The sequence below is a fragment of the Girardinichthys multiradiatus genome, chromosome 5 (assembly GCF_021462225.1).
Source record: "Girardinichthys multiradiatus isolate DD_20200921_A chromosome 5, DD_fGirMul_XY1, whole genome shotgun sequence".
NCBI lineage: Eukaryota > Metazoa > Chordata > Actinopteri > Cyprinodontiformes > Goodeidae > Girardinichthys > Girardinichthys multiradiatus.
The window spans coordinates 20,413,793-20,440,597 of record NC_061798.1 but is presented as its reverse complement, the minus strand read 5'-3'; the positions used below and the strand labels follow the sequence as shown (position 1 = coordinate 20,440,597).

The 26,805-nt window shown below is 38.9% G+C and overlaps 1 protein-coding gene across 5 annotated transcripts in view; it reads left to right on the top strand.

Moving 5' to 3' along the window:
• LOC124868700 (potassium voltage-gated channel subfamily KQT member 5-like) overlaps nt 1–26,805 on the top strand; it is a 159,115-nt gene that overhangs the window by 93,466 nt on the left and 38,844 nt on the right. For all 5 annotated transcript variants that reach the window (XM_047366212.1, XM_047366208.1, XM_047366210.1 and 2 more), the window contains exons 2-4: nt 9,898–9,988; nt 14,060–14,186; nt 24,088–24,263. In XM_047366212.1, coding sequence (XP_047222168.1) covers nt 9,898–9,988; nt 14,060–14,186; nt 24,088–24,263 — 394 coding nt within the window. The remainder of the gene's footprint in view (nt 1–9,897; nt 9,989–14,059; nt 14,187–24,087; nt 24,264–26,805) is intronic.

The window sequence follows — 26,805 nt, the reverse complement described above, 5'->3', positions numbered from 1 at the left end:
GCCTTAATAAAAGGAATGGTTTCCATTTTTTTTTGACGGGGGGAAAGGGGTCAACCAATTTTTACTAACAGGAAATAGGTCACTGTTTCTTTGAAAATGTTTGCTATATTTTGCCAATTTTAATGAATAGATTAAATGCAGATTTGAGGGCCACATGTCTGCTTTTAGTGGCGGATGTTGGTCTTTCTAGGAGGGGAAAACTCAATTTCAAGATCGCTGATTCGCTGATGTCGCTGTCAATCAAAAATAGATTCAGCCTCAGACACATCATCCAATCATCATGCAGAAGCTGAGCGTCCGGGCCAGCCGAGGCCAACCCACTGCCCCATAGACCCCCAGAGACGCTGAGCGTCCGATGGGCGGGACGAAGCCCAGCATTTTTGCTTCGCTATTGAACTCACTGTTTAAAGCACTGTGAAGCTGCAGGAATGAGTGAGAGGAAAGCAGCGTCGTTACCAGTGATAAGAAGCTGATTCTGAACAAAAGTTGAGCGCGTTGTAGCGCATATTTATTCAATGACATGTACACACATCAGTATATATTTGATCACTTATTTTTTGACAGTTTAGGGGAAGCTGAGCTTCCCTTGCAGTCTTAGAGCAATCACCACTGGTGTGGTCATATTTAGTATGAAATTAAAAAGAAAGTAAAAAAAAAAAAAAAGTTTACTTAAATGTCCCTTTCCCCCGTAACCCAGGTAAGATGCTTCTGATGTTGTGTCAGGTTCAAGTTTGGCTTAACACTGAGAATGCCGCAGTTATAGTCAGCTACTAGACAAAGTAACAATTCAGTTACTTTCTAGAATCTAAAATGATGTTACAAGTTGCTGAGTAGAAAAATCAAGCCTTTTCTGTTTGCACGGTGTAGAATTGTCGGAGTTTGTGCTGGCCGCTGCAGGGCTCGGGTTGTTAGCTACAAGTGTTGTGGAAGGATGAGATGATGCGAGGTGCGTCATAAGGTTGGAGTTACTGGTCACGGACGTGTATAATTTGTTTGTTCCAGGACTGAACTTCCAAATCACATGCACATTTTTGCCTTTGACTCCAGCGAACATGAAATATTGCCTATACTTCCAACTTTCGAACGCTTTGATTTCACAAGACTCCCATCCATCGTCATGTTTCTCTCTTGCTGTTGGTTTACTCTGTCTGTGTGGTAAAGACCTGCCTACCTGATGCCTTCTCAGCCAATCGGCGTCACGTCTGGCACTTTTTGTCCGTGCCCCCCTCCCCCCACCGCCTGCTTTTTCATTGAAGAGCTTTAAAAAACACTCACTGCAGCTGCGGGAGAGAAGCGAACTCTCCGCGGCAGCAGACCGAGCTCTTATTAAACTCCTCTTATTGAGTTGTAGAGACGCATCGCGTTACATTGTAAACATCATAATGGCGTTACGGAAATGAGAAAAGTAATTGGTTAGTTTACCGTTAGTAACTACATTTGTTTACCGAAAAACAAATGTAGTTACTAACGGCATTATTTTTTAATGTCGTTACTCCTAAGACTGGTTATTGCCCATGTCTTGGAAACATTTGTGTATGGCAGCTCTGAAAGCACTGACTCCAGCTGAGGGCATGCCTGTTGATTCTCTTCCAAACTCTTGAAATGGTTTTGCAACCACAACTCTCTCCAGGCTATGGTTTTTGCTGTTGGTTGTGCATCTTTTTCTACCACATGTTTTCCTTCCACTCAACTTTCTATTATTATGCTTGGATATACCACTCAGTCAATATTTAACTTCTTTAGCAATGCTTATGGCATTGCAGTAATAAAACTAGAAGTTTTCCTTTTCCTATGGTTTTCATTCATTTATTTATGAATCAAACAGGTCAGTTTTATGTGTGATCTTACTCACTTCTTTTAAACATGCAGCAGTTACAAAAAAATACTAGGAACATGCGGCAAATCTTAGAAAAAACTACATATTTGTATGTGTTTTGGCCCTGTATACTTGCATAAAGTAGCCTTTTATGCAGCACAAGAAAAAAACTATTTCAGATCAGTGTCTTTTGGACCTGAAACTGAACCAGAAAACGCCTGAAGGATTGCTCATTGAAATAGTGCATTTGCATCTAATTTGGAAGTCAGGAACACAGTAAGGATGTTATTTATCATGGTTGAGAACCCTTATTTACATAACGTGCTCACAAGTATTTCAACTTGAGAGCCACCTTCAATAACAGTCCTGTAAAAGTCACAAGATGAATGATGTAGTGTTAGCTAGATATGGATAACTGGAGTCAACTTCTCAAACATAACACGCAGCAATCAGCAGCCTCAAACTTTGAACATAAGTGTAGCGGCTTGTTTCTGAATCCTTATTAGCATGCTTTACCCTTATTAAACCAGACAGGAATGCCAAACATGCGCAAGTAAACCTGTCAAAAGTTAGCTGGAAGCCTCAACACAACGCCAAACTAGCACATCCCTAATCATTCTGTCTGTTGTGTGCAGAGAAGAAACCCGGCTACATACCCCCAAATCAGCAGCTGTAATTAGGCACTTTCAAGGTAATGTCTTGAAATGAGATGCTTGAATAATACAGTAGCACCAGATTGTATGCTGACTGGATACCAATGAATCTCTCTGCATCATATGATCTTATCATAGCCAACACGATTTATATACATTAGCATATATATATATATATATATATTAACCTGCTTAGGAATTGTCTTAAATGATAAGCACTGATCAACCTGAGTTATTTGGGCAGTCTGTTCAAATAGCTAGCCTTCAGTCTGCTTAACAAATATGTTGCATGTTGCTTGCACAATGTAGTTTGAAAACAATTGGACAGCTAGGTGGTTCTCCTTTAGCTTACACACCATGAGTGTGTTTTTCTGCAGTTACAAATGGGTACTGTGGTACAGGTACCTACCAATGTGGCTGTTAAATGTGTAAATCTTTCACCAATCTAAATAAGTGTGAAGGGAGTGTATACGACCATTCAACATACTTGTCATTAAAAGGATTATTCCTGATACAGCTTTAGTTTTAACCTTTTGAAATCTGTGGCCTTTCAACTGAAGAAAGGTCTTTCATCAAAGACTTGGCAGTGAAGGACGTTAGTGGAACACAACACACACTTTAAAAGTGAGTGAGAAGTGTAGGAGACTTCCATATAGATGGAACTAACACAAATTTCATTCACTGCTTCACTTTCTTTGGCATCTTTTAAAAAGGACTAAACCATAGGAACGTTATTACCGAAATTACCTTAACTTTGTAAAATGTCTGCATACCTTGACATCAAGGGTGTCATCTCTTTCTTCTATGATCACATGCCGCACAGAATGAGGGATGGCTGCAAAGTTAATGCTGGCGTTCAGCTCCCCACTGTCACTATGAGCTTTCATTGCTTCTTTAGATAAAAAACCTTTTTACCAATTGGCAATTTTGCTTTAGGTTAAACAGGGATCAAATTTGAATGTATGTAACTGAATTTAAATGTTTCTGTATGATTGGATTGATTTGATTATATATTTCAGGATATAAATTGGATGTGTTATGGAAACCATAACAATGTAAAATACGTAAAACAGTTAATAGAAACGATTGAGGAAATAGTCATACATGGAAATAAAAGTGATAAGTCTTTCTTAGTGTACTGAAATCAGATCTGACTGCATGATTAAATCAGTGTAGAACAGCACAGTTTTATGTAAATAGTATTCTTGTTTAAAAGAATACTATTTACACATCATATTGATGAAGATGCAGTGCTCCAGAGATTGACTAAAAGATAAATGAGGAACTGACTGAGAACCACAGTTGTTGGGGGTTGTTGTTTTTAACCTCTTGTGTAATCAGCTATACAGTCGTTAGTGTAAAATTAATCTATGAGTCTTAGCATGTGTAATCGTTCTTCCATTATCTGTACCTGCTTTGTACTGTTGAGGACCATAGAGGATCTGGAGGGTATTCCAGCATACGATAGGCAAAAGTCACCAGTCCATCACAGGTTCACCAGGTACATGTACACATTCCTGCTGATATGAATATGGTATATCTATTGTGGTCAGGGAAACCTCTCTAAGCAACATGGCAGCCCTGCACCACAAAACAGGACATCACTTAAAATGTTTTACGTATAATTTATTGTGAAGTTATGCCTATTGTTGACACGAGGTAGAAAACACAGATGCTGAGCTTACTGTTCCGATGTGTCCCAGCAGGTTACTTTTAAAGCTCCTTATGTGTTTTTTTTTCTGAGTATGATGCACAACAAAAGCTTCACACAGCAAACAGGCAGACCTATAAGGTCCCTTCTGAACACCTCACTGTATCAAGTAAAATAAAAATGTTCACTCCCTCGGTGTCTTCGAGCTGACTCCGCAAGTTCATTGTAGCCTGTCTAATTTTCTAAACACACGCGGTTCGTCCCGCTCCCCCTCAGTGCTCCTTGCTGTCTGAGAAGTGTAACATTAGCCTTATGGGGAATGAGACTCACAATTTGATCCCCTGATCCAACCCTCCGCTCCTGCTGCTTGACTGAACACACGTTGCATCCTGTGCTTTTTCTCAGAGCCCAGGTGTATTATGGAAATGTTTTCTGTCATCTTCAGTCTCGCAGCAGCATCCTTTGAGATTTATAGTCACGGCTCTCGGTCAGCATTGCAGGTACAGCAAGTGGCTGTGTCTAAAGAGCATGCAGAACAGACATTAGTACTGAGATAACTGTTCAACAGTACAGGACACATAACTGAAGGCTCTTCCCTCCCTTTGTGTATGAGATGTTTTTGACTGTACTGCAGAAGCCTGTTGAACCTTGAGGTGACCCACAATGTATCAATATAAGTATATTTCATATATATTTAAACAATATAGATGCAGCTCATGAATACTAACAAAAACTATAACAAAAATGCAACCATTTATCAATTATCTATAAAATGTGCAGCTTTGTTTTATCTATCTATCTATCTATCTATCTATCTATCTATCGATCTATCTATCTATCTATCTATCTATCTATCTATCTATCTATCTATCTATCTATCTATATATATATATATATATATATATATATATATATATATATATATATATATATATATATATATATCATATACCGGCATGTCACTTTGTGTGTCCATTTATTATCATTATCTTTTATATATGTATTTACATACTTGCCAAAATCACTCTTGTGTGCCTGTGTGCCCACACAATGACATTGTGTTGTGAAAATAAGATCATTTTGTTTGTTTCATACAATGAGAATGTATAGACCTGTTTTAAATAGGGAAGGTAACATTAAATGACTTGATATGATCTACGTTGTTTAGAAAATACATTTGATATTAATTTGACCATCTGGGCGGAGAAGGTTCATGAAGGGGGGCATTTGATTCACAGTAAACATCCATCCATCGTCTATACCCGCTTATCCATGCAGGGTCATGGAGGGGTCAAGTGCCTATCTCCTGCGGTCATTGGGCGCGAGGTGGAAAACACTCTGAACAGGCCACCAGTCCATCACAGGGCATTACAGTAAACTGTCAGAACATTTGTAAAAGAATACCATGCAAATAAATCTTTTATACTATGACATTTTTTTCTGACTTTCTGGATTCATATTACTTAGAATTCAATGGTGTTGTAGCATTTAGACAATAAATCTCATTGACCTCAGGTTCAGTCATGAGCTGCAGTAGGATTTGGTTTCAGGACCATGGACAGCTTCAGATTCATATACCTGCATGTCACTTTCCTAACAGGTCATTCTGGGACCATCTGACCCTAGGAGAGACAGTCATTATAGTGTAATTCGTCTATTAGCGTTTTCTTAGCTAATTAACCAGAAAATGTACCAGGATGCTTGTTTTTTCTGCATTTTGTTTTGTAGTCAAACATTGTCCACATCACTCTTTGTGCCATAATAATAAGGATGCTTCTGGTCTTTTTTGTGGCTTTTTACTACCTCACTGTCTACTTGCTGTGTTGTTGAACTCTTCAAGAATTACCACTTATTAGGGATCCGGGTACAGGATTGTTAATTGTTGTTAATGTGTTGTTGAACATTATTTTACTTTTATTACTTAAGTAAGTTGGAGAATAGTTTTATTTAAGAACAATTTTAATTTTCAACAAGGCAAATAAAAGTTTTCCCTTTCCATCTTTGTTGCATTTTAACATTGGTGTTAATATACAGGTCCTTCTCAAAATATTAGCATATTGTGATAAAGTTCATTATTTTCCATAATGTCATGATGAAAATTTAACATTCATATATTTTAGATTCATTGCACACTAACTGAAATATTTCAGGTCTTTTATTGTCTTAATACGGATGATTTTGGCATACAGCTCATGAAAACCCAAAATTCCTATCTCACAAAATTAGCATATCATTAAAAGGGTCTCTAAACGAGCTATGAACCTAATCATCTGAATCAACGAGTTAACTCTAAACACCTGCAAAAGATTCCTGAGGCCTTTAAAACTCCCAGCCTGGTTCATCACTCAAAACCCCAATCATGGGTAAGACTGCCGACATGACTGCTGTCCAGAAGGCCACTATTGACACCCTCAAGCAAGAGGGTAAGACACAGAAAGAAATTTCTGAACGAATAGGCTGTTCCCAGAGTGCTGTATCAAGGCACCTCAGTGGGAAGTCTGTGGGAAGGAAAAAGTGTGGCAGAAAACGCTGCACAACGAGAAGAGGTGACCGGACCCTGAGGAAGATTGTGGAGAAGGGACGATTCCAGACCTTGGGGGACCTGCGGAAGCAGTGGACTGAGTCTGGAGTAGAAACATCCAGAGCCACCGTGCACAGGCGTGTGCAGGAAATGGGCTACAGGTGCCGCATTCCCCAGGTCAAGCCACTTTTGAACCAGAAACAGCGGCAGAAGCGCCTGACCTGGGCTACAGAGAAGCAGCACTGGACTGTATGCAAATTTTGTGAGATAGGAATTTTGGGTTTTCATGAGCTGTATGCCAAAATCATCCGTATTAAAACAATAAAAGACCTGAAATATTTCAGTTAGTGTGCAATGAATCTAAAATATATGAATGTTAAATTTTCATCATGACATTATGGAAAATAATGAACTTTATCACAATATGCTAATATTTTGAGAAGGACCTGTAGATGTACCCAGACTGCTCCTACATGCACTGAATAGATGTATTAAGTTTAGTCAGCAATTCAAGATCTTTCTCACCAGTAATTGTTACATGCTTGTTGGTTCTTTTGCCTTGTCCGCGCAGACACCATATTTGATAAGTTCATATTCACAAGGTCAGCTTCCTTAATATTTATGAACCTATATTATAAAATATTTTGGATTTATTCCTGCCTTTTGCTGTCGGCTGTCATCCTCAGACTTTGTCAGGTTTTTTTTTTTCTTTGTGAAGCATGTTTTACAGTGGTAGATAAAAGATGGAATAAGCAAACCAATTAAATTAAAGCAAAACAAGATTAGGGTTGCACCACTAAACAAAGCAGGATAATAGAAGAGAAATTATGAAATAATTTAAAACAACGATGAAATGTTGGTGATGAGGCCGGCTGTCTAGCTTGTTCAGGGCAATCTGTGTGCACAAACACAGTAAGAGAGGTTTTTTATGTTTGCCTATCAAATTCAAAAGGGTGCACATTAATGGGCCATAAAGGCCTAAAGCATTGTGTGGACAATACTCATTATCTTTTGCAACTCACTTTGCAGATAATTCAATTAAATCATGCGGATAGGAGTAGCACTTGTTGTTTATTCAGCAGTGCTGTGTGCTGTTGTGAGTTTATATGTGATAGGAGAGGTTTAGCTGAGTGGGTGGAGGGACAGATGTTCATGTTGTGTTTGCCAGAACCTGCCTGTGTGACTGTGTCTGTGAGTCAATATAAATTCAGCCACTGCTGTTTGGAAAATAGAGAATGATCACTTTGCTGGAAGTACACAGCGAGACACTCCAAACTAATCCTGCAGCCACCGAGCACCGTGACGCATGACTGACCTGAACATGCTCATTTGTGGGATTAATTAGCAAACTTCGAGGAGTACCTAATGATGTTGTCATAGAGTCTTTCCCTACTTTAACAGTAACTGTGCACTGAAAGTGGAGGCACAAGTTTGGCTGTGGATGGAGGGACTTGATTGTCACTCTGTAATTTTCGGTCTGACAACCTTGTAAGTGCGAGAGGCGTAGGTGTGCCATTGACAAGGAGCTTGCTTTTCAGCTGACATCCCCACAATGTCTGTCATCAAATGTTTCTCACTAGTCAAATTTGCATTATTCAAATCTTTGGAAATATCAACATAGCAAACCTTCAACTTTTGGAGCTGCATGGATTTATTTCAATATGAAGCCCCCAGCAGATCTGCAAGCCTGTTATAGAGCAGCAAGAGGGAATCTACATAACTATGGAAAGTTTACACCTACATTTGGACTATTTGGAAGTCGGGAAGGGATTAGAAAGCCACATTTCTAGACTGTGGCTTTGGGTTTTGGACAGCAACCCTCGCTACACATGCACCATTGTCAACAAGGTACAGTTAAACTAGATGTAAGCATTATGCTTCAGACGTTTAGGTGAACAAGTTTCTGGTCTCTGTGTCAGTACAGATGTGCTGACTGACACGCTGTATTGTGAGTAAAGCTGATAGTGTTTTAGAAATAAGATATCCCATAAACAGTTTCAGAGTGGCTTTAATGATCTGCTAATGAACAGCCTGCTCTGGTGTAGATATGTGATCCCCTCCAATATCCAGCAGATAATTTAACAAAGCATTTATTGAATTTTCATCACAGTCGGCTGCTGGCTCAATTTTAATGGAGAAGTAGTCAAATGTGTAATAAGTTCTTATATTATTAATAAAGATTTACCATCCTGATAGGAAAAAGGAAAGAACCTGTAGCAGGAGGTTTATAATAAACAAATACAATTGTGAAAAATCAAATTAGGAGTCAGCACGAACTATTTCACTGAATATGACAAAGAGTTATGTTCATTGTTGGTCCAAAGTTCTGCATTAGAACTTGGGATGACGTTACCATGCCCACTTGGATGCACATTTCAAGTGGGGATATGAAAGGGATCGTGAAATAATCTCTGGTCAACAGCAGAATGGATGCACGGTGACTTTTCTTAGTGAGTCCTAAAAGAGATCTGCAATAATGAATCAAGTGCATTAATTCGCTATTACCATTCCACACAGACCACTAATACCACTATTCATTAAGAGTTGCTAAAAACTAAATCGTTTTTTGGACATTTTATAAGAAACTAAATAAAACAACAAAGGTGCAGAACTTCAAAGGTTCTGCACGACACCTTTGCCAAGAATTCCAAGAATTTAAGAATTGCAAGAACTGACTAAGAATCAAATACGAATCAGTTACGATTTCAGGAAGTTATTACGATTACACAAAGTTTTTGACATTCTTGACGATTCATGTTATTCGTGTTCTGTGTGGAATAGGGGTTTATTCAACATGGAAACCCTCAACTGTACTTGTATTTCAGACAGTATTGGATTTCTGGAAGATTTAAATTAAGAAAAGCAAGAAAAGATGTGATGTTTATTAATATAGAGCTTGCAAGCAAAAGGGGGAAACAGTCTGAGTATGGAAATGCTCAGATCGTGCTTGTTTTCCAGTAGCTACAGTTTCACTGCTTGTTTCTCCCCTGTCATGTTTCGCTAACAGGCATGATTAGGTTGATATCTCGGGGAAATTGGATAATAGTCTGGCTCATGGTTCACTGCACACAGGAAACAAGTTCTGTGATTGTACTGGCAGGCTCTTGGGTTGCTAATCTTCCACAGGGCAGCAACGAGTTCAGAAATATTTCACAGAGACCAACCACATTTCAGCGTACTGCTGTGTAGAAGTTCAGAGTTCACTCCATTGATGCCATACTGTTAGACTCTAATTGTTGGTTTGTGTTTTGTTCAGGTTCATCTTGGTTTTCAGTTGCCTGGTCCTTTCTGTGTTCTCAACCATCCCCGCTCATCAGGACGTCTCATCTGGCTGCCTGCTAATTTTGGTAAGAAAACCTTCAACCAGAAAATTTCTTAGTTCTTCATCCTGAGCCCATCGCACAGGAGTTTGATCGTTAAACTATTTGGAGTGGGATAATGGCCAACACTGAGGGCTCTTCTCATTTCTTTAATCCTTCTATCTGAGCCTGTGGGCTGGAAATTTGTGTCAACAAAGCTTCCTTTAAGGATGTCTTGAGTTTTAGCACAGAAATGTATTTCAAGTAGTTGAAATGTTCTGAAGTCAAATTAAAGCCCTGATAATAAATAGTTTTGTTTTTTTCCTGCAATTTGTGTGCTGTAATTTCTTCAAAAGTCAGCGATTCTTAGAGGTAAATATCTTTTGGTCATTTTAATTTTCATGACATCTTTAAAAGGTTTTTGCACTTTGTTTTTTATATCCCTCTGCTACTCCCTGCTGTGTCTGGTGAAATGTACAGTATGTTTATGTAGGACTATTCCAAGTAAAGCTGCTTTCATTCATGATGTCCCTTGGTTGTGGTTAAAAAGCAAAAAGTTTGTGTTTCGAGATATTTCAAAAGCCTCTTCAGCAAAGAAATGCAACTGGTACTTGTCCCCTCTTAACATGCCTCCTCTCTGCTACAGGCAAGGCCAAAAATTATTCATACCCATGACAGATTTGGGTTTAAAGTCATGTTTTAATTTTACAAACCAGTTTCTTCTGACTAGAAGTAATATTACTGTTTTGAAGGGGCCCATTCCTGGCTATAATATGCCAGGGAATCTGTACAGGAAGCTAAAGATTAGGGCCAGGGGGCCTTCCAACCTCGAAGACCTGGAGCTCTTTACCAAACATAATTTGTGGAAACATGCAAATGGTTGGTCAGCAAATTTAAGAACGGTTTAATTGTTGTTATGCCAATAAATATTGTTCAATAGACTACAAATAAAATAGATATAAAAAATTTCCAACATGCCAATGTGAATTAGCTTATTAACAGCTTATTTTTACAATTCTTACTCCTTTTGCATTGTTTTATTTTCTTTTGAGATATGCCTGTCTGATTTTGTATCAATAACGAACTCTTTGGTTATTTTGAAAAATTTAATATAATCCAAATTTGCTAGTGGTATGAATAATAATAAGACTCTGTGGCAGAATGAGGTATGCATGCACAACTTGATGCTTAATTTTTATCAGAAGGTTTAAAGCAAGGACCAAAGGTGTCATGAAAAATAGAATACCACAATGAGAGGAGTGAATTCTATATCTGTGGGTCTCAACCTAGTCTGTAAGTACTACTAGTGACACTTAAACTGCCTTCAGAGGTTATTTTATGACATTTTAGTTTTTGTTTGGTTAATATAAATAAATTGGATACTTATGCTGTGTGCCATGTACCTTGCAGTTAAAATTTAGATGTGGAGATTACATCTAATCCAAATTACCCTGCTCCAACCTGTGGGATTTGGTATTTAATTTGCTCAGTGACCACACTAACAACTTTTAGCATTACAAGCTACTAGCAATGTATTTCTCATCATTTTATACTTTTACACACTGTAGCAATCTGTTCACTGATGTGTACTGTATAGTAACTATATTAATAGGAACTGTATTTTTTACTATGACAGATTTTAGTACTGGAGTCGGCCATATTGGATTTTGGATTTTAAGTACTCCGACGTCCTTCCACAGTCCAAAGACATGCCTGTTGGGTTAATTGGTCTCTCTAAATTGCCCTTAGGTGTATAAATGAGTGTGTGCGTGGTTGTTTGTGTGTTGCTCTGCGATGGACTGGTGACCTGTCTAGGGTGTACCCTGCCTGTAGACTGCTGGAGATGGGCACCAGCTTCCCCATGACCCACTATGGAATAAATGACTGACTGACTTTATTAATCCCAAAGGGAAATTAAATGTTGTTGTAGCTCATATTATGAAGGTTTCCTCAAAGAGCCGCTGTAGATGCTGATGGCTGTGGGCAGGAAGGATCTCCTGTAGTGCTCCGTCTTACAGCAGATCTGAGGAAACCTCTGACTGAAGACACTCTGTTGTTGTAGGACAGTCTCATCAAGACGATGCTCAGGGTTCTCCATAATGTTCTTCATTTTATGAAGAATCCTTCTTTGCACAATGATCTCCAGAGGTTCCAGAGGAGTCCCCAGAACAGAGCCAGCCTTCTTTATCAGCTTGTTGAGCATTTTTAAGTCCCTGGCTTTGATGCTACTTCCCCAGCAGATGATGGCAGAAGAGATCACCCTCTCCACAACAGACTTATAGAAGAAATATGCAGCATCTTCCTGCAAACAGCAAAGGACCTAAGCTTCCTCAAGAAGTACAGTCTGCTTTGTCCCTTCTTGTAGATGGCTTCACAGTTGCATCTCCACTCCAGTCTGTTGTCCAGGTGAACACCGAGGTATTTATACTCCTCCACCACCTCCACCTCTTCTTCCATGGTGGAAATAGTTTTTGATGACTTAACAAAGAGATTCAGGAAGGACAGACTGAGCCATTGTTGGGCACAGGAACAAAAATGCTTTAAAATCTCCTAATGTGACTTCACATTTGGGTTTTTGTTTGCTCTAACAGAAAGGAAAGGTCACTCTTTTATAAACTGCAGCAATTCCTGCACACAATTCCCCCTGCAGTTGTCACTACCATTTCACAAAGTGCACCCCACTAATTACATCAGTGTTACATCTAATGGAAGCAGAAGCATTGTGTGTGCATTACCAGAGGACCAACCTCAGTCATTATTTCACAAAAAGCTTTCTGCACCTGGTGACGAACAATAAGGCAGTAATGAGGCAGAATATGTGTTGAATTGACAAAAAACGAGCAAAGTTTGAAATGCAAATATGTTCTTAGAAGACTAAACATCACGGCCCCTTTGAAAAAACTAACCAACCTGCCTTTGTCTTTGAAAGAGTTCAGATCTCCTGAGGCCTGTTAATGTCAGCCTTGCTCCACTTCATTGTTGTCTTGCAATATGTCTTTAATAGTGACTTTCAGTGTCGACAGCATGGAAAAGGACAGGTCAGACATGCAGACAAGTCATATATCTAAAATGCTTCAATTTACTGGGGGCTAGAACATCTGGCAGTTGCCAGAGCATTTCACAATCAAAACAGTGAATGAAGGCCAGAGGATGTTTTGTAAAACCATTTGGAGGCGTTGACAGCTCTTGACAGCTCTTATCAAGTGTTGCATTGAAGCTGTGCATGAGGCGAGCTTGTTTTACTGTGCTGTTGTCCTGCATTTACGTTTTCTGCATCAATTCATATTTTTAGGAATATAGAATTTTCTACTTCCACCAAATTTTTTTCCAACATGGAAGAACAAAATGCAATATGTTAAGATGTGGTTACTTAATATTGTGAATCTCTTAGATTATGTTTGAAACAAACCTAAACCTGTGTTTCATCCACCTAAACTGGGGACCTAAGCAGGGCAGAAAGACATTAGTGGGCAGGGGTTTAAAGCACTGTAGTAAATCTACAACAGAATTTGTAAAGGAGAAAAGTAATCAATGTTGCAATGATACAGTAAAAATGCAGATTAAAACCTGATTCTAATGCTGTAATGTGACATTAACACTGTTGTGCAGAAAATAATGTCTGCAAACCACAACCAAGAGCAAAGAAAATAATTGTTTGCCAAACTTTTTACAGAAAAATCTAAAGTGAAAATGACCACTTGAAGTTATTATGTCAAAAGCTTGCTCTGCAAGCTGGTAAATTTATTGGCGTACTTATTTTGCCCTGGTGTTTTTCCTTATAACTCAATGTTAAGGTAACTTTTTGACATTTCTGGGCTGTGTATGTGCTTTTATGTAACTTTAATTATTTAAGGTTTAATAGACATTAAAATGATAACTACATTAGCTGTACTTTTCATTGACTGTTTAAGGTTGCCATTTTTATCAGTTGTGTTAGAAGGTCCTGATCTGGTTTCATATATTGTCTGCAGCCTGTTGCTTTTGTAGCTACTGTACTCTAAGTGCGTAGTAAGCACAGAAGAATAAGATCATTTTCCCCTGCACCAAAACAACTGCTGCCTAAACTCATCTCATCTAGCTTTCTCTCTTCTCTGTTTGCTTGTGTGTCTTTTCCAACAGGAGTTTGTAATGATTGTGGTGTTTGGTTTGGAGTACATCATCCGCATCTGGTCAGCAGGATGTTGCTGCCGCTACAGAGGATGGCAGGGCCGACTGCGCTTCGCCAGGAAGCCTTTCTGTGTCATAGGTGAGTTTAACCTCTCCGTCTCCCTGGCCATTTCCACTCACTGATAGAGCACACTTAGTCTCTCTGAGCTCAGTCCCACAGCACGCTATAATGACCACTGTTTTCTGGTTTCATTTCCAGCTGTGGTCAGAGCTTTAAAAGGCAGGGAGCATTTATGTAAGGAGGCTGCATACGCTGCATTTTATTTTTTCCATTGTTTAGACTTGGATCTTTCTGCTTGAAAAGTGAAGTAGGGTGATCTGGAGAAGCAAGGGGACACAGAGTGGTTGTCTAGTGGTTAGAGAGCAGGGCATTTGTGTCCTGGAGAGGCCACAAGTACCCTGGCTGGAATCCCACAGCCTGCCACTCTGGGTACCTGAGCAAGACCCTTACCCCCTGAATGGTCCTGGGGCGCTGCACAATGGCAACCCACTGCTCCCTAAGGGATGGGTTCAATGCAGAGGGTAATTTCTCCACTGTGGGATCAATAAAGTCTATATTGATTATCAAAAGGGTGAAAATTAAAAACAAACTACAAGATAAAGAGTTACAGTTAAGTGAACTGTGAAAGAGAAAAGAATGAGGGAATATGTTAAAAAAATAAGAAGCTTTCTAGGAGGTAGCTTATGTCTGTTTTTTGATAGATTCTGTTACTTGATGATAATAAATTATGTTTTCATGTAACTGTCTCTTCCACATTCAAAAATAAGAACAAGGTTCTAGAGTTGTTTTTTTTATAAAATTACTGCTGCAGAAAGCATTTACATAAGGATGGTACATTACAGTTAGTTTTATTTCAAAGATTCTGACCTTCACTGATTTGTACTGGAGTAAATGGCATAAATGCAACAAAATGTTCTGAAAGAAAAACGACATCAAAAAGAATCCATTAAAATTCAGCATAATTAAATATGAACCTCAAAGACATTAGTGATGATGATGAATGTGTCATGTTCTTTGCAAAAAAACAACTAAATTTGAACTTTTGTGCAGGCTCTTTGTTCTTTTTTTCATTAAAGCAACATCAAGATGACACTTAGGCGAATTAAAGTAACTCACTGGAGTCGTTTCTGTCTAGGTAGCTGGTAGGGATAATAGCTGAGAATCAACGTTTAAACAGATTATAGCTGGACCAAAACAACGATAATTATCAGAAGAATGTCAAACGTCTGAGGAAAAAATCTTTTACAGCATCACATTGAGGCTGGATTTAAAGAATAGGGCATAATATCCTTTACAACAGCTGTACAATTGTAATGAAAACATAACAGGAGAAAAAAATATGAATTTACAATACAGGATTTCACAGAAATACAACATTTTAAAACAGTTAAAGCACTTAAGATAATTAAGAGGAATACAATTACGAACACATCAAGGACCAGTCAGAGGAGGCGTTCCAGCTGCAAGGGGTTCATGTGTTTAAACCAGAACATAACTCTGGCAGTCCACAAACATGATGGATGTTAACATGGATGCAAAGCCTTAAACAAGGGGTACAAATCTGTTTATATTCCTGTTTGACATTCTCCACCTAATTGGTTTCCAAACGTTTGCCGCTTGTAGAAGTTCTTTTTACTGCTTTTATTATTATTATTATGAATTTGATCAGGCAGCACAGCAGTTGTTAGGTCTTGTGCAGCATAGGAACCCAGAATGCAGACTAGCAGGCAGCATGACGGTAAGTGAAGAAATATTACTTAATGAACAAAAACTCACTCCAGTTGAGGCAGGAACAAAACTATAAACGAGCAGGCAAGACAGACATAGCATGATCCAAAAAACCAGACATGAGCATGATTTGAAAAATGTTTCCACAAGGAATAAACAGGACAGGTGTGTATATGCATGGAGTGTGTCCAAGTGAAACAAGAAGACAGATTAACTAGGTGCAGGTGAACCAAATAAACTTAATTGACAGGAGACAACAAACGTGACTGAGCAAAACAGGGACCAATGAGTACAAACTAACAGAAACTAGAAAAATACTTTTTCATATCTAAAAAAAGGGTTCATTATTCTAAACACCTCAATTTTTCTGTTTTAATTGAGAAAATACCGAGAACTGGTTGGACTGAACCCATCATCAGTCTGTTTGACTGGCAGTTGTAGCGGATGATACGGTGATTTTTTAATGCTTGGCATATTGTTGGTTCTTGAAAATCAAATCTGCGCATTCCTGTCTTTCCCACTTCTCTTCACAAACCACTTTCATGCAATGTTCTCACAGGTTTGATTTCCCACCTTGGGACCTTTGCTTCATGTCCTGCCCCCCTTCTCCCTCTGCTCGTTTCCTTTTTGATTTCTGTGAATAAAGGCCACTAGTGTGAAAAACACAAAATCTTAAAAAAGAACGTAAAGCCCACTAAAGAACCAATTTAAATGGAAACACTCAGAGAACACAAATGGTCATACTTTGAGCCCATTAGTTATATTTAGCAATACCCTGTTGGCAAATGTATGCTTTCATTGCATGGAATGCAGAGGATGTTTTGTTGTAAAGGTATATTTTATCCATTTCATTTCATTTATCCGCAAATAACATTTAAATAAAACAAATTTAAAAACTGTTGCATTTTTTTAATAGCGGTCAAACTACATGTAACGTTAGTTTGATTAATTAATTTTAAAGCAAAATCTGGCTTAATTTACTTCCGATAATAGTTCCTGAGTATTCACTGTCAGAGATGTTGGATTAACAGATGGACGACATGTTTGTAAAAGAAAAGAGCTTTGGATGGAGAATTGGTCATAAGGAAAAGACAAACAGGAGTTTTAGCTCAAAGTCATCCAGGACAAGAAATTTTAGCTCCTTGCCATTAAAACTGCTGAGGCTTTAGGGAAAAAAGGAAAATTAACTTTTTATCACCACCTCTGTCAAAGGATAAGAAAATTGTTTATAAACGATTTGTTTAGCCTTGTAAAATGGCTTTTATTCTGATCATTCAAAGTAGCTTTACATGCCCAATGTAGCCCTAATACTAATTATTTATGAGATTTCATTTCACATGGTACAGTATTTATTTTAAACCCAAAAGTACTGCTTTAAGATAACATAGCCTGTGTGAATATGCTGTTGTTCTAACAACTCTTTGTAGAAGAGGGCTGTATTGTGTCAGTGTTCAGCCTATGTGTGCAATATATTACTGCATCTACTGTTGTCATTTTAGGTATTTTTAGGCTTCTTTTGACAGCTTTTAATTACATCATTGCAGTACTGTTTTTTGTCTGTGTCAAGGTTTATTTGGATCACATATTTCCTATAAATAAGGATAATTTATCAGAGGTTCTGGTAAGATTGTGCTGTATATTAAACCTAAAACAGTAGTCTGAACTGAGGGTTTCTCCTGATGAAATGTGGTGTCTGTTGAAAATGCCTCTCTTCCAGTCACTGATCCCAAAGCATTGGTCTTATATATATATATATATATCATATATCATATATGAGCACTATCATGCTCTGTTAACTGTTTTCCGTGTGTTTCTGTTTGTTTGGTAGGTAATTGTGTAGTCTTGTCATTGTTTAACTTCTTTGTGGTCTGATTACTGATCAAAGGGATTCATAGTTGGCTTAAATCATTAATTTTGACTACTGCTTTGTTTTGGAACATCTGCAAAATGTGTTGCTTTTGTTCAGCTGTTCAAAGGAGGGTCAAAGGATTTGCTGCTGCATTAGAGTTGAACATGATCATAGTGATGAACATATTTTAAATACTACAGTATATCATGTCTATATTGTCTCTATATTTAGTAGTATTAATTTTAGCCGATATCACCCGGCCCTACATGACAGCATTAATACAGGGGTTGGACAATGAAACTGAAACACTTGTCATTTTAGTGTGGGAGGTTTCATGGCTAAATTGGACCAGCCTGGTAGCCAGTCTTCATTGATTGCACATTGCACCAGTAAGAGCAGAGTGTGAAGGTTCAATTAGCAGGGTAAGAGCACAGTTTTGCTCAAAATATTGAAATGCACACAACATTATGGGTGACATACCAGAGTTCAAAAGAGGACAAATTGTTGGTGCACATCTTGCTGGCGCATCTGTGACCAAGACAGCAAGTCTTTGTGATGTATCAAGAGTTACGGTATCCAGGGTAATGTCAGCATACCACCAAGAAGGACGAACCACATCCAACAGGATTAACTGTGGACGCAAGAGGAAGCTGTCTGAAAGGGATGTTCGGGTGCTAACCCAGATTGTATCCAAAAAACATAAAACCACGGCTGCCCAAATCACGGCAGAATTAAATGTGCACCTCAACTCTCCTGTTTCCACCAGAACTGTCCGTCGGGAGCTCCACAGGGTCAATATACACGGCCGGGCTGCTATAGCCAAACCTTTGGTCACACATGCCAATGGCAAACGTCGGTTTCAATGGTGCAAGGAGCACAAATCTTGGGCTGTGGACAATGTGAAACATGTATTGTTCTCTGATGAGTCCACCTTTACTGTTTTCCCCACATTCGGGAGAGTTACGGTGTGGAGAAGCCCCAAAGAAGCGTACCACCCAGACTGTTGCATGCCCAGAGTGAAGCATTGGGGTGGATCAGTGATGGTTTGGGCTGCCATATCATGGCATTCCCTTGGCCCAATACTTGTGCTAGATGGGCGCGTCACTGCCAAGAACTACTGAACCATTCTTGAGGACCATCTGCATCCAATGGTTCAAACATTGTATCCTGAAGGTGGTGCCGTGTATCAGGATGACAATGCACCAATACACACAGCAAGACTGTTGAAAGATTGGTTTGATGAACATGAAAGTGAAGTTGAACATCTCCCATGGCCTGCACAGTCACCAGATCTAAATATTATTGAGCCACTTTGGGGTGTTTAGGAGGAGCGAGTCAGGAAACGTTTTCCTCCACCAGTATCACGTAGTGACCTGGCCACTATCCTGCAAGAAGAATGGCTTAAAATCCCTCTGACCACTGTGCAGGACTTGTATATGTCATTCCCAAGACGAATTGATGCTGTATTGGCCGCAAAAGGAGGCCCTATACCATACTAATAAATTATTGTGGTCTAAAACCAGGTGTTTCAGTTTCATTGTCCAACCCCTGTATGTTAAGCTCAGTTTAGGGTATGAAAAGCAGCATCATTTAATGAGATTAACAACAGAGTGAATGTACATAAGCAATCAAATAGACAATTATAGAGACCATAAACACCTCATGGTTTTCACTTGAAGACCAAAGATGAAAAACAACTACTATGAACTTTCCACTACTGTTAGCTGACCTAAACACAGAGGAATACGCTCCCTAAAATAATAGGATAACAACACAAATGGCAGAAGTCATTGGAGCTTAGTGAAAGAAGGAACAAGTTTCTGTTCAGTTGTTTATCATTAGCTTGATTAAAGAAAATGTATGATGCAAAATCAGTTTGTTTTGTATGTTTATCTTTTTGTTTGTTAGTTTGACTTACTACTTTACTACATCATACATGTATTCTAGAGTCCTTTATCTTTATTATTCACATTATCTTCAGGGCCACATAGACTGTAAATTAAGTATACTGTGTAGTCCAATTGTGTGTTTAAGTAATTTCTTTGTAGTTTACAAATTAAACAACAACAACAGAAGAATATAGAATATAGAAATGAAAAATTCAGCTCTGTAAGAATCTGTAAAATCGATGACAAAGAAAGTTTCATTGTGTGTGGATTTTAGAGCATTTTTAAAATAGTATCATCCTGAAAAAAACACACTCTTAAACCCTGTAGCTGTAACAAAACATTGAGTAAGAGCATGATTGTTGGTAAGAAAATAAAACAGTTGTTGAAGAAGTATAAAGTGGGTCCAGTTTAACTTAAATTTGTCGAATAAATTATTTCGCTTTAGAGTTAAGAATAAAATGTGATTAAAATGTTGAAACACTGAGGTAGGACTGCTGCCTTGCTTCAAGAAGATCCTGGGTTCAACTCCCGGCCAGAGGTCTTTGGGCATTGAGTTTGCATGTTCTCCACGTGTATGTGTAGGTTCTCTCCGGGTACTTCAGGTTCCTCACACAGTTCTAAAACATGACTGTTTGGTTAATTGGTCCTTCTAAATTGCCTTTAGGTGTGAATGGGTGTGTGCATGGCTGGTTGTCCTGTATGTCTCTGTGTTGCCCTGTGATGGACAAGCGACCCTGTCCAGGGTATACCTCGCCTCTCGCCCGTAGACTGCTGGAGATAGGCATCAGCTCCTCCGCGACCCAGTATGGAAGAAGCAGGTATAGAAGATGGATGGATGAATGGATGGATGGACTTTTTTGAGGTAATAAAGGGACTAACTTGGATATTCTTGCTCTGTGTGTTTTTTTAAAAGCAGTTTTATATAATATAGACATGAAAACTGTTCAGGTTTTTGCAATGAACAAATTACACAATTATAATAATAATAACAAATAATAAATGTTGAAATAGTTAAATACATCTAATGGTACAAGGATTTTATCCACATTCAACACTAAATCCCCTTGTAATGACAACTTCAGTCTAAAAAATTATTCAACCCACTGAATAGAATTTATCAGAAGAGCACAGCTGACTTGCAACCAATCAATCTTCATTTGTGTGCTTGAGGACACCTCAAATACCTGGACTGAGTCTTTCAAATAATGACAAATTATTTATCAAATGCACCTTCAGCCAGGCAGAGACATACGGTATGTGCTCCATTATTCACCGTCTCATCTGTAAAGCCCAAAGGGCAACAAACACTCTTGATACTCTGCAGGACCTCCTCACATGTATTTTTCATGCTGCTGCTGACCTTCCCCCCTCTGCTTGCATCCACTGTATCTCAGCCTCCCTGTGGTCTACTGTATCAGCCTCCCCTTGGTCAGCATTTCCTTTAAAGTAATTGGGTTCGGCAGGAACGAGAACATAGATTATATATGAGGGAAAAACTCCCACAAAGAGAACTTAAAAAATGTAATCTGTGGGTAAAAGTTTCACTTGGCATGTCTCTGATATGGTAGACGAAGCAGTGGAAGGTTGACAGGATACACAGTAATAGGAGCTGATTGCTGCAGTAGTCTGTTTTCTTTGTGGGTTTCATGTGATGTATTTATTACATGTGATTTCTGTGTGAACTTCCTCTGAGACAGATCTGTGAACGTCTGTCTGTCTGCCTGGGACCTTGTTTATGCATCTGATTGTCACAGTTTGCAGAACATCTTACCACAGAGTCTGTATGAGTGTGGCATGGGCATGAGGCATTGACATTTCTCTGTTATGCCCTGTTTGTGGTAACAGCAGAACTATCTGATGACATTATGACTTGCATGTCAAAGTGTGCCAAAGTTATTATATTGTTGCAGATGCAGGCAGTAGAGTGTTATTTTTTGTAATGAGTCTTTGCTAAGTTGATCTAGCGAAGATTACGGCAGCAATAAGATAAAGCATTCTAACGTACTTATTAGACTAGCCACCCAGCCTCTCTGCTAAGTTTAGGACCACTACGAGTGAGTCAGTTGACTGAAGGATTAATGTTGATTTAATTGCTCAAATATTTTATCCATTAGGCTTGAAGACTAATGTAGAGTATGTAGCAAGGTTCCTACATACTCTTAGAAAGTCTGAAAAAATTTGGAATTTGCACAAATATGCTAATGGTACCAATGTTCACAAACTGTGCTTCAAAAAAATCAGCATTATTTAGAATACTACAGCTTCCTTTTTTTGACAAGTCCAAGTGTGTTACAGAATGTAAAGTTGTACCAATCACCTTTAGTTTTCATGTGAAAAACAGCAGTAAAACGGTCCCATACCACACACCAAAAACCTAAAGCCAATTTCAACATTTTTAATCAGTTAAAGGACTGTCTTTGTACTCAAATGTTAGGAAGGATATAAAAACTAGAAGTATTTTACTAATTAAATTTATTTTGAAATTATTTAAATGTTTAGGATCTCTGAGTCTTTCAGGGTGAGCACAGTTTGCAAGTTTTTAGTATTGTGCAATGAATATTTTTGCTTTTGCACAAAAAAACACAAGTCCAAATCAGTAAAAAGTGGATCAATATAAAATAAATGCAAATAAAAAGTACAATTGGTACTAAACCATTATAAAAGATTTTACCTGTGATGCATGCTAGAAATAAAATATATATATATATATATATATATATATATATTTATATATATACAGTACAGACCAAACGTTTGGACACACCTTCTCATTCAAAAGAGTTTTCTTTCTTTTCATGACTATGAATATTGTAGCTTCACACTGAAGGCATCAAAACTATGAATTAACATGTGGAATTATATTCTGAACAAAAAAGTGTGAAACAACTGAAAATATGTCTTATATTCTAGGTTCTTCAAAATAGCTACCTTTTGCTTTGATTATTGCTCCGCACACTCTTGGCATTCTGTTCTTTGAATGAGAAGGTGTGTCCAAACTTTTGGTCTGTACTGTATATATAGATATAGTTCCTAAAAGAAGAAGTACTGCTTTTTTTCATACTCCACAGTGCAGAATATTTTCAAACCGTTTAAGGAATCTATAGGCATTTTTGTGCTTCAAGGTAAAGATGAGGCATTAGCTGGGATCTCGTGCTATCTAGATCACACCACCAAATATTTGTCAAGTTACATTCACAAGTGCTACGTTAAGCTTACAAAAAAGACACCTTGTGTTAGCACTGTCCACAGGCAGCATCAGATGGTTCTGAGGCACCTGGGATCAACCATCACACAGTGGAAACATCGTACATGGTCAGATGAATCAGTATTCCTCATCTTTCTTTGCAAAAATTGGAGTTGTGCTCTTTTAAGGTGGAAGGAAACATCCTGTTAAATCGTATGACATCACAAAAAACTTTTTTTATTTTTGTGATGGCAGCATTAGCAAAGAAAAATACGCAGAAAACTATAACCTAAAACACTCTGTTTAGCCCTAACAAAGAAGTATTCACTCCCTCTTCCTCCAGCTGCAGGGCTAATTTATGTTTGGGTTTAGTGTGTTGGCTCCTGTTTAGACTCAAGAGATGGTTCCAGGGCCGAAGAGTACGAGATTAAGATGCCACTCTGTGCAGGGTTCAGATCCTGTAGTCAACATGCCTGGGAAAGAATAACAATAGGTCTTACATCTGTCCCTCCTGAGGGGCCTGGCTTCATGGGATTTCACTGAAGCTGTTATAAGAGAGTTCTCTCCCTTCGTTTAGTCAGAGCAGATTTGGCACACCTCTGACACTGAAACTGCTCTCCCTTGCAAGGTTATCAATGAAGCAGGCTGAATGACGATCATTGATCTCTTTTTCTATTTCAAAAAGACAATATTAAACCACTTTCACCACCATGGCAAAGCCAGGCCACCAGCAGAAAGGATGTGTGGAGAATTGAAAAAATTAAATGCATTGACTGCTTACTGTTGCAGACCAGTATTAAAGAGCAGTTTAACCAAATACGAGCTGAAATGTGGAATCAGTTGGTGGTGTGAAAAGGTGTGGTTTAGAAGCAATATAATCTTTTACAAAGAACCAAAAGTTGTTTTTTTAATGGACACAAAAAGCGAATATGAATAAATTAAAATGTTTGGACATAGCATGAAATAAGGTCATATTGAAGGTCAAATAGAAATTTATTGAAAAGTAATTTTATTTCAGTAACTCAGTTCACTAACTCAAACAAAATACATAGAATAATTACAGACTGATGTTTTGAAAACTTAATATTTGTTAATTATGTTGATTTTCTGCTTAAATCTAATAAAATGTAAAAAAAAAAAATTTTTTCTTAGAATTAAATGTAAAAATATCTAACATTCTTAGATTAGAATATTACATTAGACCAATAAAAAACTATTTCAATACAGAACGCTTTTTTAATCTATTGAATATGATTATATACAGATTAATATAATTTCAACTAAAACTGTGCTTTGGGTTTTCTGTTCTCTCCCCTCCGCCTCATCCAGACATCATAGTGCTGATTGCATCCGTGGCAGTGGTGTCAGCGGGCAGCCAGACCAACATGTTTGCCACCTCAGTCCTTCGGAGTCTGCGTTTCCTGCAGATCCTTCGGATGGTTCGAATGGACCGGAGAGGCGGCACCTGGAAGCTGCTGGGGTCTGTGGTGTACGCTCACAGCAAGGTAAACAGACACAAAACGCATAAAGAGAATCACACCGGATCAAATGGCAGTAAAGCTTAGAACAGCTGTTTGATAAGCCAAAAAATAAATAGACCTAGACTAACTACTTTCTAAAATTATACATGATGGAAAAACCGATGCCTGATAAAAAAAAAAAGAAAAAACTTGCCAAACGTTTCTCTCTAGGTTTCTTTTTAGGTTTTAGGTTTATCACAATCTTTCTGACAAGGATCTATTCCAAATGTAATAAGGTTTGTAGTTGAAACATCATCATTCAGGCTGTATTCTGCAGAAAGCAAAGAATCACTGTTAATCAGTAATAAGTAATCAGTAATATGTGCTTTCCTGATCCTGAAGCTTGGTTTTTCAGAAGCTGAATATATAAAAACACATCTCTTCAAGGGAGCATTTTCTCAGCGTTCACAGTACAGTCAAAAAGAGAAAACAAGTACCATAAATTCTGGACTACAGAGCGCACCTGATTAAAAGCCGCATGCTCTAATTTTAGAAAGAAAACCAATTTTGTACTTGTACAGGCCGCGCTGGATGTTAAGCTGCGGGTGTCCTACGTTGGAATATGATTTACACATAAAGATTTTACACGTGAGGAATTTTTACTTTTAACTTAATCTGTATGGTAATATAAAACAAATGCATATTGCAAATGCTTTTTTTCGAACAGTGGCTGACACGGCTACTGTAACCGAGGGTTTTAGGATGATGACCACTGACGTTATAAAGCTTACATGAAGGAGGGACGACAGCTGTGAACTCCAGAGGCACTCTCTCTTTCTTTATTTAACTCTCTTTTTTTACACATCTTTTTCTTCCTGTCTGAAAGAGCTCATCAAAATAAGTGTCTCACAAAAGTAGCACTCATCCAAAATAAGAGTCTCATAAAAGTTACTTACATGCCTCCCCCCAACAAAAAAATAAAACGTCCTCGTTTAGCAAGAAGAACAAAAATAAGTGAACAATGAAAACCACTGCAAAGCATGTCAAACATATAACATGACCACACCTACTCAAACAAAAGGTGCATGAAAACAGAGAAAAACAAAACAAAACAACCCAAAATGACAAACAGCCATTAATGGTAACTGACAAAATCCTTAAACCGACCTGGAGGTCTCACAGCTCTCCCCACACGCGACAAGGCCAGAGGCGGACTATCCACTAGCAACCTCACCCCACACCCATCCTTATCCTGAGCCAACACAGCCCCTACAGCTTCCATTGAGGCATCGGTGTACACTTTCAAGGAAACAGCATAATCTGGCATAGTAACCACCGGGGCTGACGAGAGCACAGATTTCAAATACTCAAAAGCTGCATTACAATCATTAGTCCATTCAAAAGGGATATCTTTACATGTCAAATGATGCAATGGGGCAGCATAATGGGCAAAGTCTTTAACAAATCGCCTATAGTAAGAGCATAGGCCCAGGAAAGCTCTCACCTCCGTTGGCGAATGTGGTGTGGGCCAGGTCTTTACCTTGTCAGTGTTCCTGGGGTCAGGCTGCAGTCCATGGCAGGAAACCACATGACCTAGGAATACCACATGATCCCGGGCAAGGTGGCATTTGCTAGGGTTAAGCTTGAGGCCAGCTGCCTGAATACGTGAAAACACCTCTCGCAGGCTGGCCACATGCTCTTCAAATGTGGGGCTGAATATTAGCACATCATCCAAATACACCATGCACACCTGCCACGGGAGCCCCCGAAGAACTAATTCCATCATGCGTTGAAACGTAGCAGGTGAGTTGGTGAGGCCCATGGGCATAGACCTCCACTGGTACAGGCCCCGACCCGTCGTGAAAGCCGTCTTCTGGCGGTCCTCCTCGGCCACTTCAACCTGCCAATAGCCGTTCAAAAAATCCAGGGTACTAAACCAGCAGGTCCCCCCCAAGGCATCGAGAGTGTCGTCCACGCGTGGCAGGGGATGGCAGTCCCTCACTGTAATACTGTTCAACCATCGATAGTCAATACAGAACCTCCAATCACCATTCTTTTTCTTTACCAGAACAACAGGTGAAGCCCAGGGGCTGCAGCTCTCCTCAATGACCCCATCGGTCCGCAGAGTCGTCACCTGTCTGTCAATTTCTTCCCTCTTTTCAGGAGAGGTCCGGTAAGCACGCTGTCTCATAGGTGGGTGATTACCGGTGTTGATGCAATGCTTGATAAGGGTGCACTTACCAGCCACTGCTTTGGACTTGCTAAAAATGTCATATACTCGGCTAACAGGGCTTTCAACTGTTCCATTTGTGGCGAACTGGCGGGGGAGTCAATCAGTGACACTGGCGGCATGTCGGTAGCTACCATAGGGGACACTGTATTAGAAATGGGAGTTGACAGGTCTCCCTCCTTTACTGAAAAGAATTCCCCAAGGTGTGTGCCCTCCCGTAGCGTCATGTTCTGGATTGTAGGGTTAAGCAGTCGGGCTGTAGTCACACCGTTCGCCACAGAGGAGAAAGTGTGGGCTACTACACACTCACTCTTACCTTGGGGATTAGGTTCAAGATAACCAATAAACTCTGGAAAA